This window comes from Argiope bruennichi, chromosome 7, assembly GCF_947563725.1.
Source record: "Argiope bruennichi chromosome 7, qqArgBrue1.1, whole genome shotgun sequence".
Lineage (NCBI taxonomy): Eukaryota > Metazoa > Arthropoda > Arachnida > Araneae > Araneidae > Argiope > Argiope bruennichi.
In genome coordinates, this window is record NC_079157.1 from 109,176,527 (window position 1) to 109,191,152 (window position 14,626).

General features: G+C 28.2%; 1 protein-coding gene across 3 annotated transcripts in view; it reads right to left on the reverse strand.

Moving 5' to 3' along the window:
• The window catches only part of LOC129976391 (nose resistant to fluoxetine protein 6-like), a 56,665-nt gene that overhangs the window by 8,931 nt on the left and 33,108 nt on the right, over positions 1-14,626 (reverse strand). For all 3 annotated transcript variants that reach the window (XM_056089926.1, XM_056089927.1, XM_056089924.1), the window contains 4 exons: positions 14,478-14,571; positions 10,536-10,628; positions 4,864-5,026; positions 2,362-2,441 (listed from right to left, as the gene is read on the reverse strand). In XM_056089926.1, coding sequence (XP_055945901.1) covers positions 2,362-2,441; positions 4,864-5,026; positions 10,536-10,628; positions 14,478-14,571 — 430 coding nt within the window. The remainder of the gene's footprint in view (positions 1-2,361; positions 2,442-4,863; positions 5,027-10,535; positions 10,629-14,477; positions 14,572-14,626) is intronic.

Genomic DNA, 14,626 nt, shown 5'->3' on the forward strand with positions numbered 1-14,626 from the left:
ATTTTTTCATATAATATGTTAAGTAAAATAAGCTTTTATTTCAGATTAACTTAATGTGTTAGAGTGAATAACAAAGCCATCATACAATCAAACGCTCAGGGGCAATGACTAAAATCATTTTTTTTCGGCACTAGAAATCAAAAGAAATATTCTCAGACTAAAGTAATATTAGCTTGTGCTTTTGAAATACTCAAATTCCTAAGTATCATAAATCAATACACATAAATATAAACATCCTTTACACACATGGAAAAGGCTAATTTATAATATAGTTGCTTAGCTAGTATTGGCAAATTAGGATTGTTTAAAAAAAAATCTCCAAATACTTCTAAAAAATGCTTAATTTGCCAAAAAAAATTCTTATTTCTATTGTCAGACACATAATGATAAATTAGTCATTTTAGCATTAATGGTAAGAAATACTTAAAAATAACATATAAGAATCAAATCGCTTTCTCATTCATAATGGAAATTTCTAATGTATATTAGAAAATTTCTAATGTCTATTATCTTCATCAAATTATTTATTCAAGTAGTTATTATTTCAAATAATTTAAGAAATTATCTGCTTGGATTCAAGTGCAAACGAACGACATTATTTTTAATCATTTAATAAGTTTCGGTCAGTTACACAAAATAATAATTTTTCTAATGGATCTGCATGTATTTGAAAAAGAAATGTTTAGATTGTACGAAAATAACACTAATTAGAGCTTGTTTTCCTGTATAGAAAAGGGCAACACTTTTTTTTTTTTTTTTTTTACAATTACAATTATAATGAAAATTTAAAAGTGCAGCAAAATAATGCAAAGTATTTGTTGCAAAATCAAGTGTGTTTTGTTTTTTTCGTTTTTATTTTTTTTATTCTCGTTTGGATCTCACATCACTGAAATGTTGCATTGGTATTATTTTTAATGCAATTAACACATGAATAAGTGAAAGTATTTAAAAATCTCCTTGGACACTTATTAAATTGTAGATTTATTACATTTATCAAATCTGAAGAAATCATGCAGAATGTAATGAATCGAATAACTATACAAGCAACATTTTACAAATTTTCGTGTTCAGATGCATGCTATTTTGATAAGAAATAAAGTGGTTAAGAATAAGAATTTTTATTTCCAAAGTAGTTTTATTTCCTTTTTTATGGAACATCCCGAAATATTATATCTTTAAAAAAGCCTTTTACATATAAAATTGATTTACAAAAGCAAGACTTTTATGGAGTTTAAATTCAGCTTCTGATTCTTAAAACCTCGCAGATCTAGGGCTTCACATTTTTCTAATATCGAAGTTCCTCTTTCTAATAAGAGAGAGATTTCATTCTGTTTCTCAAAATATTGCAATGGCAACTCGCGTTCTAAAGAGATTGATATAAAAAAGATCGAGTACATGATTATTATTAGTGGATTTATATTAGAAAAAGTTTCTCTACTTGTTAGTTATAAATTTTAACGAGAAATCACGTGTTTTAGTAGTTCTGTCAATAAGGGTTTACACCATTTCTCAGCATTCGAACAATTAGCGTAATTTGTTGACATGGCACAGAAAGCGTGAATTAACTATAATTTTGCATCAAGAGTTTTTTTCTAAATTGATCTACAAATAAGAATCACAAATATTTCGGGTTTTTTTTATTATGGCATAGTTAAGAATTCTTTTGTTGGAATTTTTATCAAACTATGTAATTTAACTGGACTTTAAATTCTAATCAAAATATGAAGTAAAAGCAGGTTAATCGGAACACAAAATTTGTTGATAATATTCAGAGCAGCAATATTTTACGATTAATTAAAGGATTGAAGAAATTTTTCCAGCTGATAATCGATATTACAACCTTATTAATAGAGAAATAATTCTGCACAAATCAGGATCATCAAATGAGGCATTTAAAATAAATATTTGGCACTGCATTCATTCATAAAATCTAGTTTGGACTCAGATAATATTATATGATTCCTTTTAAAGACCAAGAAATCCAAAGACATCCTCTGGCTGTTAAAAGCTAAAAAATGAGTGATAGTGTGCATTATTACTTTGGTTCCAAGGAAACCGCATTCATAAAACGCTCACTTTTATTATTACATATATTTGGTCATTTTGATGACATGCATAATACCAACAATGGTTTTGCTGTAAATAATTCATTTTTTGACCGAAATTAATATTGAATAAATTCCATTGTTTGATGCTAGTTAGTTTTTTTGTACGGTAGCAATTTTAAAGCAAAAAAAAAAAATTCTAAAACTGTAATTTATGTTCTAAATCATTATATTGTCCAACTATTTTGAACAGAATATATTAAAAATATTAACTGTAATTTTAAATAAAAACTATTTACTAATAAGCATTACATACCTCATTAGGAGTGTCATGAATAAAGGACTGATGATATAGAATTGCATGTCAGCAGCTAAATACCAACCCCAGACGGTGCACTAAAATCAATACAGTTGAATAATCATTAGAAAATGATACAAAAAAGAAATAAATGATGTTGATATTTAATTTCCAAATGAAAATTTTTTTTTTTAAAAATTAGAAAAGATGTTTGATACCAAACAAAAACATATTTAACTTTATAAATAACTTCAACCATACAAACAAATTTTAAATTCGTAAAACGAGCTTAACGATTCTTTAAATTAATACTGAAGAAAAGTGAAACATTTCGTCACATCATTTGCTGAATAAAGAAATAATGAATACATGATTATGGAAATTATTCTCCTCGATTAACCAAGATTTCAAAAGGAATCTTTTTTCTCAAGAATTTATATCAATTTTTACTTTAACACATTTGATCTCCTAAGATATTAAAAAATGTAAAGAAAAATATCCTAACTGGAAATTTCACATATTTTTAACGCTTTAAATATGACTACAGGTTTTAAATATTGCCTGAAAACTGCGTATGTGAAAAAAAATTACAAAAATTTAAAATAAATTGAAATAAATAATTATGGTTTTTCTGAACCATGTTTAAAACATTATATGGACAGTTATGGATATATGTTTTTTTCATCTAAGAAGAAATGATTTCAAAATCTTAATTAGATAGAATCTCAATAACAAACAAATTGCAACAATCTTTTTTCTTAGATATATTTAAGATTGGTAAATATTTTCGTATTTTTCCTTTATTAAACTATGTTAGGTCATAATTTCTTATACAAAATCTAGTTTTCAGTGTACGTAATATGATGCAGGAATGGCCTATTTCGGTTTCTAAGAATAACTGCAGAACAAATCTCATAATGATAAAGCATTTGTTATAAGATTCTTTTATATATATTTCAGAATTTGTTCAAAAATCCTTCTTTTGTTGAATAATTGAACTAAGTTTATCTTCAACATTTCGGATTCTTTAGTTTTGAAGCGAAAGTCGTTCGTTTAGTCGAGAAAAGACAAACACGTTGGATAAGGATAAGGACTCAGAAGAAAACACAAATCTTAAACAAGAAGAAAAAAAAACACTGAAGAGAACAGCACTCTAAGAAACTAACAGAAAAAAACAGGCAGCACACAATAATAGCCCTCAGAGGGCAGTTAGAAAGTTGGCTCGCAATTTAAAAAAATTATCTCGAACGTGTAAACACTTTCGTAACAGGGTATGAAATTTTCTACGAGAATTCTGGATATCGGATCATAATAGAGGTGCCATAATTTTTGTTTTTTTGTCACCTGAGTCGGGAATCAGTTCAGCCTGTGTTAAAAATATTTGTAAATCATTCTTCCTTAGCCTGAGACTAAAAATAGAAGAAAACAATATAGCAGATTTCTAGCAAATGCTTCGTTTTATAAAATATCATTTCCATCACGAAATTTCTTGAAACAATTTTGCTGTATATTTCTTGTTTTAATATACTATTGAAATCTAAAGGTTCCTGTTATTTCAAATCCCAATTTAATCTCATGTAACAATAATGCGCGATTTTTCTTCTTTTTTATCTTTTTTTTAATCTGTGTAATATATGTCACAATATATGTAAGTAAGAAAGTGAGACAATTAAAACAAAACATAAAAATTGACACGTAAGGTTTACATTTTAAAGTAAAATGTAATACAATTCATATACCACAAATCTGCATCAGAAAGTATAAAAAAACATTTTCTATTTTCCTTTTAAAACTCCCGAATAAAGCTGAGTTTTCGTCCTTGTTGCCACGATATTCGATGTGGGACATCGAATATCGTGGGTAATTTCAATGTCCTTCGTTGAATTTGTTATTGGTATGCATCAATATAACATAAGGTATATATATCGGTTGATTCAATTTTAGTTAAATATTAATGTAGAAAGCGGAATTTATTTAGTAAAAATATTTTCCAGCATTTCTTAAAAACATTTTCGCAAAGAAATACATGAAAAAAGAAGCTAGAGGATTTTTGAACTTCAAAAATTAGTTTCTATCTGGGGGTAAATTAGAAATATCACATGCACCACTAGTGATAATTAAAAAAAATCGAATTTCATGTTAAAGGTACTTTGAATATTTAAAGCTTAATTTATGAACTTAAAATTCCTTGAGTTCTAAGCTTCATTACAATAGACAGCAACTGTATATGTAAACCTGTTTCCTGGGAAATCTTTCAGATCAAAATACATCGTTACATTGTTATTGAATCTACTTAAAAAAATTCGGTGCCATTCAAATGCTCCATCCTATTCATTTCACCATGATTCCAAAATTTAAGATCCTTCTTTTCCCATTAAGTAGTATTAACTTAAAGGACTTTCGAAACCAAAAAATCTAACAGTAAAGTTCTCAGAAATAATTTTTGTCCATATATTTCTTTTATAATTAATTTGTAAATTTTGTATCATTTTTCTTTTTTAAAGATATCATTTTTCCTACCTGGTTTTCTGCTTCTTCGAAATTGTTGATATAAAGAAGTTGCCACCACCAATCTTTCTTGCACACTGGATTTGTATCATAAGTAGGCCATATTATTCCGTTACCCGTGTATGTAAGCAACGTGGTATAGCACCCCAATACAATCATGTACACAGGGGTTAATCTAATAAATTTGATTTTAAATCAGTAAACATTTTCAATTATGATCTTATGCTGAAAATAATAAATTATAATACACAATATTACAGTTAGTAAAAGTTATCAACATAATTTATGTTTAAGAAAAGATTTTAAAATGATTCGATGAAATAAATACACAATCTCTATTTTAAATGAATATCAATGTATATATATATAGAATATGAATATAGATATGTAGAATATAAATCAAATTTCTTAAATAGCATAAAATTGCCATTTATCCCAAAATCTATTTTAAAACCACCATTTAATTACATGAATTTATCTTGTCCATTAGAAATCATGGTAGTAGTAGACCATTATATATATATATATATATATATATATATATATATATATATATATATATATATATATATATATATATATATATATATATATATATATATATATATATATATTGGATCATCCACCGAAGAACCGTCGTATAATCGGATCTGATGCACGTTAAATCCTTCGGAACCAAACGTTCTCTCGCTGGTGTGGTGTGGAAGTTTCGGAAGGGGGTGCCAGCTCAAGTGTCATCCTCGTCATCCGACCGCGGTTCAAAATGACGAGATCCGTACCAAATAGCTCTAGTGTTGCTTTAAAAACCGGACGTTAATATAACTAAACTAAACTAAATTGGATAGTGTTCGTTAATATTAATATTTTTCTCCGGACAAGTCACACATCTATTTGCCAGTTTTGTATATGGAGACAATGAACTGAAATAATGAAATGTCTGATATTTTATTAAGTCTTAAAACACTTTTCAGAGTGTACATTAAGAAATAATAAGAAAATTTAGCGTAGCAACTGAATAACAGGAAGTAATTATACGGCACCAACCATAGCGGAACAAAATATTACTACGTTTCTATCATTTTTAATGTCAAATTTGATGAAGAAAAGGGACAATCGTCTGACTTCATTTACCTTTACTGGTATACTATTGGCATTTACTGGCGAAATACTAATCGTATGATCCGGCGGTCATTTATGTTACTTACTCTAATAACGAAACATGGCATCAGACGGCAGAGAAACTCCGGGCATCTGAGAAGCAGAGAAAATATATATATATATATATATATATATATATATATATATATATATAAAGACATAATAGAAATTCTAAGCTCATATACAAATTTTGAAAGCAATTAAATACAAATGGACCAAAATTTAATAATTTGAAAACTAGTAAAAAGAACTGGTCAAATATTTTCTTCCTGACATTTCTCTGCAGGCCCCCTATTCAGCAATTCATCTTGGAATTAGAACCCAGAAGAAAAAAAAAAAAACTGAATTTTCAAAAAATGTTGATGACGGAATTTGTACTGATTGTAATAGTATTAAATTTTTTCTCTATAGTATCTTCTAGTTTACTAGAAGTAGTATTTTCTATTTTTTCTGGAGATAGAAGCCAAGATCCTGAAAATTGGTTAAAGGAGTTTCATTGAGTTACTAAGTACAGCGGATTTGATGATATGATGGGCTTATACCTATTTCCTCTTAATGGCCACAGCAAAATAATAGAAATATGAAATAGAAATATGAAAACAAAGAAATTGTGCTTCCAACATGATGAACTTTCGAAACTCATCTCAAAATTACATTTTCCTGATAGCGTACATTCACATGTATGTAAAACCGAATCTTTAATCAAAATAAAAGCAAATATCAAATTCATGGAGCATTGAATAAACACTTTGCCAATCAGATAAAGAATCTATAAAATTTCCGCAACCGAGATAATCAACATACAAGAAGAGGAAAAAATGCTTTTAATGGATATTATTCAAGAATCGGCATTCCTATTGAGGCCAATGGAAACGATGGCCTCATAGCTATTGTAATCGAGAAGGGGAAAAATTTGAAGCTGGCGTTTTTGTGTCGATTATCATCAATTAAATAAATGACAAAGAAGGATGTCTATGTACTTCTCAGAATTTGCGACATAATGGTCTGTTGAAAAGGTGTCTTTTCATCCAGTAAAATTTTTTCTGGCTTTTGCAAGTAAAAACGATGAGGCTGACAGAGAAATAATAGCATTTAGTATCCCCAGATGGCTTATGGGAGTTTAAAGTCATTATCTTTGGACTTTTTAATGACCCTACAATATTCGAGAGAATGATAGCAGTATACTTCGCCAATTAAATTTGTTTGTGTTGTGTTTGTGTGTGATATATAATCGTATTTTCTGTTGTGATTGATGAGCATTTGCTTCGCCTAAGGTCTGTCCTAGAATGTGACCCTATAGCAGGAATGCAGTTAAATGCAAAAAATGGCAATATGAAGAATGACAAAACATGGCAGTCAAATTAATTTCGGATTTGGTGATAACTTTTAAGTGATTTAGAGTATAATCGGATAATAATAATGTTAAAACAGTTGCTGAATATCCTGTTCCACTTTTAATACCATGTTTCAAATTTCTGAATTTTCTCATACTATCGAAGATTTATCAAAAATATTTTGTTTCAAAACATACATTTTCCTAAAATTGCTAATGAAGGATACAATAGATACAATATCAGCCATTCACAACTTTAAAAATCGTTTTATGAAATTAACCTTTTTCTCTTTGATAAAAATGCTCACCCCCCTCCAGGACTGCTTGTAAATTCCAGTGCCTACATGATGGAGAGTGGTGCAAATTCAAAACGACATGGAAATATAGCATATGCGCCTAGAGTGTTCAACAAAGCGAACAAGATTTATTCAGCTACAGTGCTGGAATGTCTCAATGTGATTTGGTCGATCACTAAATTTCACTTTTACGTCCTGAGACGTCCCGTTTACACATATTACCGCCTTATGTTCAGTGTACCTACTGTTTTTTTAAGAACGGGAAGTTTCATCAGGAAAGCCAGTTCCTTGAGTGATGAGACTACAGGAGCATGATATCAGCATAGCATACAAATGCGGATGCAAGCACAAAGATTCCGACTGTTTATAAGGACATTCGTTGCCATCTACAATTGACGAAAAAATAAAAAAAAAAGTGTATTTCAATCCCAACACCTTTTACATAAAATCATGATAAGTTTTCTGAAATAATACAAATAAAAAAGAGTCTCCCTTGATTATAGCGAACTAGTTGGTATTATTTGCAAATTTACCTTAAGAAAGTCTCCGACATTTCCATGGTGTTTGTCTTGCGGATTATTTATGTTTTCTTAAGACAGATAGAATAAGGCAATAATTTTATTGGACTCGCATGTATAGAATTATTAGATGATATGTTTAGTCGTAGTAAAAAAAAAATGTTGCGGCTAATTTGCATAAAGCGAAAGCTTTAGTTCATGTGCAAAGAATGCAGCTTTACCATAATTTTTCATGTCAACCAGAAAAAAATTAAACCGAAGATGCTATTGAAAATAAGACAATGAAAAATAAATAACCCATAATTGGCCCTTTCTGTAAACGAGCCTCTGAGCCAGCAATCATTCAGAAGAAAAGAATTTTGGATACAATGACAAAATCATATGATCCCAAGTTGAAAATTTATCAATACATTTCTAAACATGCCTGCATATGTAGGGAGCGGATAGTGTTGCTTTAAAAGAAATAATAAAATTTCTACTCTTTCTTCCTGATGTTGAGAGTTATTTATTGCACGAGAACCCAATCTACGAGCTTGAAGAAAAACTGAAAAATAAATAGTAGAAAAGGAAAAGCAATTATTAAGAACAATTATGAAGAAATCATCTTCTACAAATTCCAGAAGCTGCAAGTACTTTAGCTCTTTTTTGTATTATTTTTTTATTTTGATATCTGAAGCGAGATTGTGAGGATTTCTTTTTGCTTTTTTCTTTATTTTATCTTCAAAAATAATTTTACTTTCCGAAATGTATTTTCTTCCTAGTAATATACATAAATATTCATGTTTTTTCATTTAGAAATTATTCTCCTTTTACTTTGACACTCTTTTACCAAAGCCATCTTAAAATTTTGCACATAATAATGTTTGTGCTAATATCAAAGTATATACTAAGTATATATAAGTTATGGGTAGCCACGGGTAGTCATTTTTATCTATAACCATAATATTCAGAGTAGAAATAAGTATTTTTCAAATTTTCATTAAATGAAGTTCTAGGAATTATGCATTTTAAGTGAAACTAAATAATGTTAACCTGACTGGCTATGAGCGTGGTAAAGACGTTTGTAATCAAGGTACATTTTGGCATTTTTTTTTTATAATGCAATGGTAAATAAAAGAAAGTTTTGGAAGAAGAAAAAATCTTCCTGTTGATAGATTTAATCTAAATTTTTAAAGCCTTATTGTAATTCTATCCATTCAGTCCATGTTAGCAAAAATAGGATGCTCGTTTCATATTAGGTTTTTCTTTCCATCCGAATGCGTGTACACAAACTGTTGATGATTCGAACCCCGTTCGCAACGATTTATCACATGAAGTGAAATGATGCTTCCAATTATTTATGCAAGAGGTTATTTGACGGTTTTATGCAAATGTTTTTTTCACTCTTTATAAGAGCGGAAGCACTCGTGCGCGCTTGCTTAGACGTATATTCAGATTCTTTTTTTTCCCCTTGTGTTCATAGTCTGTGTCGGTGTAATATGTGATATTTTTATAATGTATTAAATGTTTGTTTGTCGCAAGAAATAAAAGTCTGTGTTTTTAAGAAGACTTCTCGACCTGCAACATTTTACAAGCACCAGTCACATGCATTTTTCACTGCTATTATTTGAACATTTTACTCTGCGGGCCTTACAGACGATTGATCTTGACAATTACAGGGTTTGAACCCAAATATCGTCTGACAGTCTATTTAGTTCTTGATTTGCCGTCTCCTCATACATATGGGAAAATTAATGCATTTCTAGGTTTTATATTTTTCGTATAAAGCATGGTGTGAAATTTCTCATGATTGCCAGGTTAAATATGGGAAAGAAAATATTTATGAATCGGTAATTTTGTTAAATTGTATTTCGCCATTTGGTTAAATAAATATTTGATTTAAATCGAACTGTACAATGAAAATGTTAAATAAATTTAGTAGAATGCTAAATTTTACTTTTGTTGTGAGAAGAAATTCAAATCAACTTTAATAAATGTGATTTTTATTCATTCACTTAAATTTTTGTGCGAGTTTATTTCGAAATATTTAAATACATTGACGAAAAATATTATTTTTAAAATATAATCTATATGAATTTCGTTTAAAACGTGAAAAAAATGAATAGAAAAGAAGCGTGGGATGCCATTAAAAAATATCATCTCTATGAACATTTTGATCAGAAATATTTCAAAGTAAAAGATTTTTAAAAGGTGAAATCATTTTGGATATTATTGTTGATTAATAAGTGTTTTTCTAAATTATTCATTACTATTTGGATATTTTTAAATTTGCCATTCATATGCGATACGCGAGGCATAACACAAACTTCAAAGTTCAGATAATGTTTTCTATACATGAAAAATACAAGAAAAACTGGAAAATACGAAGATGGACTTTACCTTGCAAATCGTTTGAAATAGAAAAAACCCCAGGAGATGTTTCCATTGCGCTTACTATACTTGTGAAAAAAAAGATAGCCATTCAGGAATCCACTAAAATTTGAGAAGAAAAATAATAAGTTATTAAAATATTATAATTTTCATATTTTTTATTTTATCAAGATGTTAAACTAAAGATTAGGAGTGAGACATAAATATTTTCTAATAGGTATGCTATCTTAGAAGCCGTATACCCTGTATGGCAAATTTTGGAAGAACGGGCTCTGCCATTAATTACAATGGTGCTTTCAATGTAATCGCGCATGCATGGTAAATTTCATTTCGATGGTATGCTTAAAAAATATTCTTTTTATTTTTTAAAAATTAATTGAAAATTTACAGTTGTTTATTGGAATACTAAATTCTTTCAAGCTGTAATATTAGGATATAACAATGTAAATTAATTGAATTCAAAAGAAATTTTATAAAAGTGATTTGAAAATGTACCAATGCATGAATAAATTCTTGTAAGTTTAATTTAATTAATAAAATGCTTGGAATAAATTTTTTGTAACAGATGAATTCAATTCAAGCACGATAAGCACATCTCCAAATTGTATAAAATACCTGAGATTACAGCAGAAATGTTCGATCCCATCATAAAATTCACCATTATCATCACTTATAATGGTGAAAAAAATCTTTAAACACCAATGTGAGATATTTAAGGTCCAGACAAACAAAATGTTTGTGTTTATTTTGCTCCACATAATTTAAACCAATAAATCATCACAAAATGCGCATTGCTTTCAGATAAGCTGCTGGAAATGTATCTGTCTTCAAATCAATGTTACATGTGATAAACCGAAAAGATAAGAGTCTGAAATAGAATAAAGGTAAAAATTACACTAGAAACTAAAAAACGAAAACAAAAGAGTTAAAATTTAAAAAAAAAACATTTTTTAATGATAAGAGCATTAAAGAATTTGTTAAAAATGGACAAATAATCACTAATGATCATTTATATATAAAACGCTATGATGTTTGGTAGCAAAACTGTATGGAAGTTTTTTTTTTTTTTTTTTTTTTTTTTTTGCTTATTTACCATTTAGTTTGTAATCTCAAGCTAAGCATATCTTTAAATACCTCGCATGTTCTTTACTATTTATGTAGAAAGGGACTTTCTAATATAAAATATTTCTCACAAAAAATATATAAACTTATTGCATAAAGTTAATAATATTGCCTACAATAAGTGTAGAAGAAAAGAGCGTGTGATTGAAATTATGGATGCACTGATTGAAAAGAAATGAATTAAAAATGAAGCAGAGAGGACTAGGAGAGTTAGAGAATGCCATGATGAAAGTCAAATTAAGCTTTGCACAGCGAAAGACAGATCATGCTGATTCAGAAATTTAATATGAAAGAGCATAGATGAAGCAGCATGACTAAGGGGGTGAAAGTTTTGTCACGTAGTTTATCGGAAAAAAGGAAACAATCTTGTGCAGAAAATATGCAAAATTCTATTACAGTGTAAAGTTTTGTCCTTCAAATTTCATAGAACATGGTATATATATATATATATATATATATATATATATATATATATATATATATATATATATATATACGGGGATCAAGCTATTTCCTTGATTGAAATTCTATATATCTATGTAGATTCTGAATTGTTCACTCAGTTTTCAAACTAGTTCTTACTTGGTATCCGATTTCAATCTGAAGTTTGAAAAAATTATTCAAAATGCATCGTGTGCATATCATTTACACATGCGCATGCATTGTTAGCTATCTGCAAACTTTTATAGAGCATTAGTAAATTTTGTTAGCTGATTCGATGGAAAAATAATCCGAATGAATAGAATTTTCCTTCATTCCTTAATTATCTGTCTTGTTGAGATGTTCACATTTATAGTTTTAAGTTGTCTAAAGAAATAGAGACGCTATTTTGAATTTTTAAAAATGTAAGCACTCATGATTTTGAGAAAGAATTTGTAAGAATTTGTTGTAGTTTTAAGTTGTCTAAAGAAATAGAGACGCTATTTTGAATTTTTAAAAATGTAAGCACTCATGATTTTGAGAAAGAATTTGTAAGAATTTGTTGTAGTTTTAAGTTGTCTAAAGAAATAGAGACGCTATTTTGAATTTTTAAAAATGTAAGCACTCATGATTTTGAGAAAGAATTTGTAAGAATTTGTTGTAGTTTTAAGTTGTCTAAAGAAATAGAGACGCTATTTTGAATTTTTAAAAATGTAAGCACTCATGATTTTGAGAAAGAATTTGTAAGAATTTGTTGTAGTTTTAAGTTGTCTAAAGAAATAGAGACGCTATTTTGAATTTTTAAAAATGTAAGCACTCATGATTTTGAGAAAGAATTTGTAAGAATTTGTTGTAGTTTTAAGTTGTCTAAAGAAATAGAGACGCTATTTGGAATTTTTAAAAATGTAAGCACTCATGATTTTGAGAAAGAATTTGTAAGTTAACTTTTGCAAGTTGAATAGTGTCAAATTTGGAAAACAATAGAATTGCCCTAATTTTCCTTTGTCGAAAATCCAAGATGCAATTCAACAAAATTGCAGCGATACAGATTTTAAAATAGTGGTCGTCCACCAGCTCCAAGGACTAACCAGTCTTATAATCATAAAAGATTTGTCAGTCGGAATTAAAGATTATGAATTACAATGCATGATGGAAACTGTAGTAGAATCGTGAATGCTTTAATTTTATAATAACTGAAGTTTCAAAAGATCATTTTGAAAAGATCTTTTAGAAGAATTTTACAACGATTTAACACCTACTGGAATGCTGCCTAAGTTAACATTAGGAGTATTCATTACATTATTTAGGAATTTAGTAGCTTCTTAAAATGTGTGTAAATGGTACAAGTCTTATAAATAATTGTTTAAAGAAAATTACTACTGAACCAAAAAAAAAAACATTATTCTAGAATTGATTAATTTTCCTTATGCCTTGACATTTTTCGAAATCAATCATCTCATATGGCTTATATATGCATTTTAAATAAAAGCAAGAACAATTCCTAATTGAATTAGCTTTTTCAATGTCTGCAATTAAAATTCAGACTGAGATTGTTTGATTCTCTAGCTATTCCAACTCCAACCTCCGAGATAAACAGTTATGTATATTGGATGATTTCAGATTAATTTCTGTTTTTAATCAATTATATGTATTTCTACCAATATTTATACATATTTTTTTTTCCAATTTCTAACGGTGCATTTAGAGAAATTGCAGAAATTTTAAATATCCATGGTAAAATATTTATTTCTGTTTATATGATTATAAAAACTGTGTATTTTCATAAAATATATATAATTTTCTGTTTAGATGAATAGTTATTATTTTGATGTTGTTCCATGTGGAATCAATTAGTTATTTAGATAACCTGAAAATTTTTCAAAGATTTGATCGACATTTCAAAATATATTTTGTAATTTTCAGGTCTTCCATAAGCAATAAACCAGTTTATCCTTGTTACAATAACTTAAAAGAAATTGGATTCATTCAATTGAGTTTAGATGCAATTACACAGATCGGCCACTTTATGGATTTTGGGTTCATTATCAGCAACAGTAAAAATATTTGTATAGTCTGATATACAGAATTAGACCAAAACACAAAAAGTGCATGAAATCTTGTTAGATACAATTGATATAAAAAACTTATGTTAGTCTTCCTCAATAAAATTTAACAAAGGAAACTCAAACTCATGTTGGAAGATAGTATCATGTAAGTATTTTGTTAATTCATCTTCGCAGCAATGCATCATCCATAAGTGGTCAGGTGGAAGAAATAAGAATTTCTAAACAGTTTTGATTTCACAAATTTCATACATCTTGTATTTATTGTACGCAAAATTCATGATTTTCTTATAAAATAATAGAAGTTTCATAAAACTATTGAAGAAGAAATATGTTAAAAATTTACCTGATTACGAAAAATATATCAACAGAAAAAATTCCACCCAGCATTAACTGTGACACTCTCAGTTCAAAAGGCTGCTTCACTTCTTTCATATCCTCTTAAAAAATAAATTTAAAATTTTGTTAAGTTCTTAAAAAAGTGGGAATTTGTAG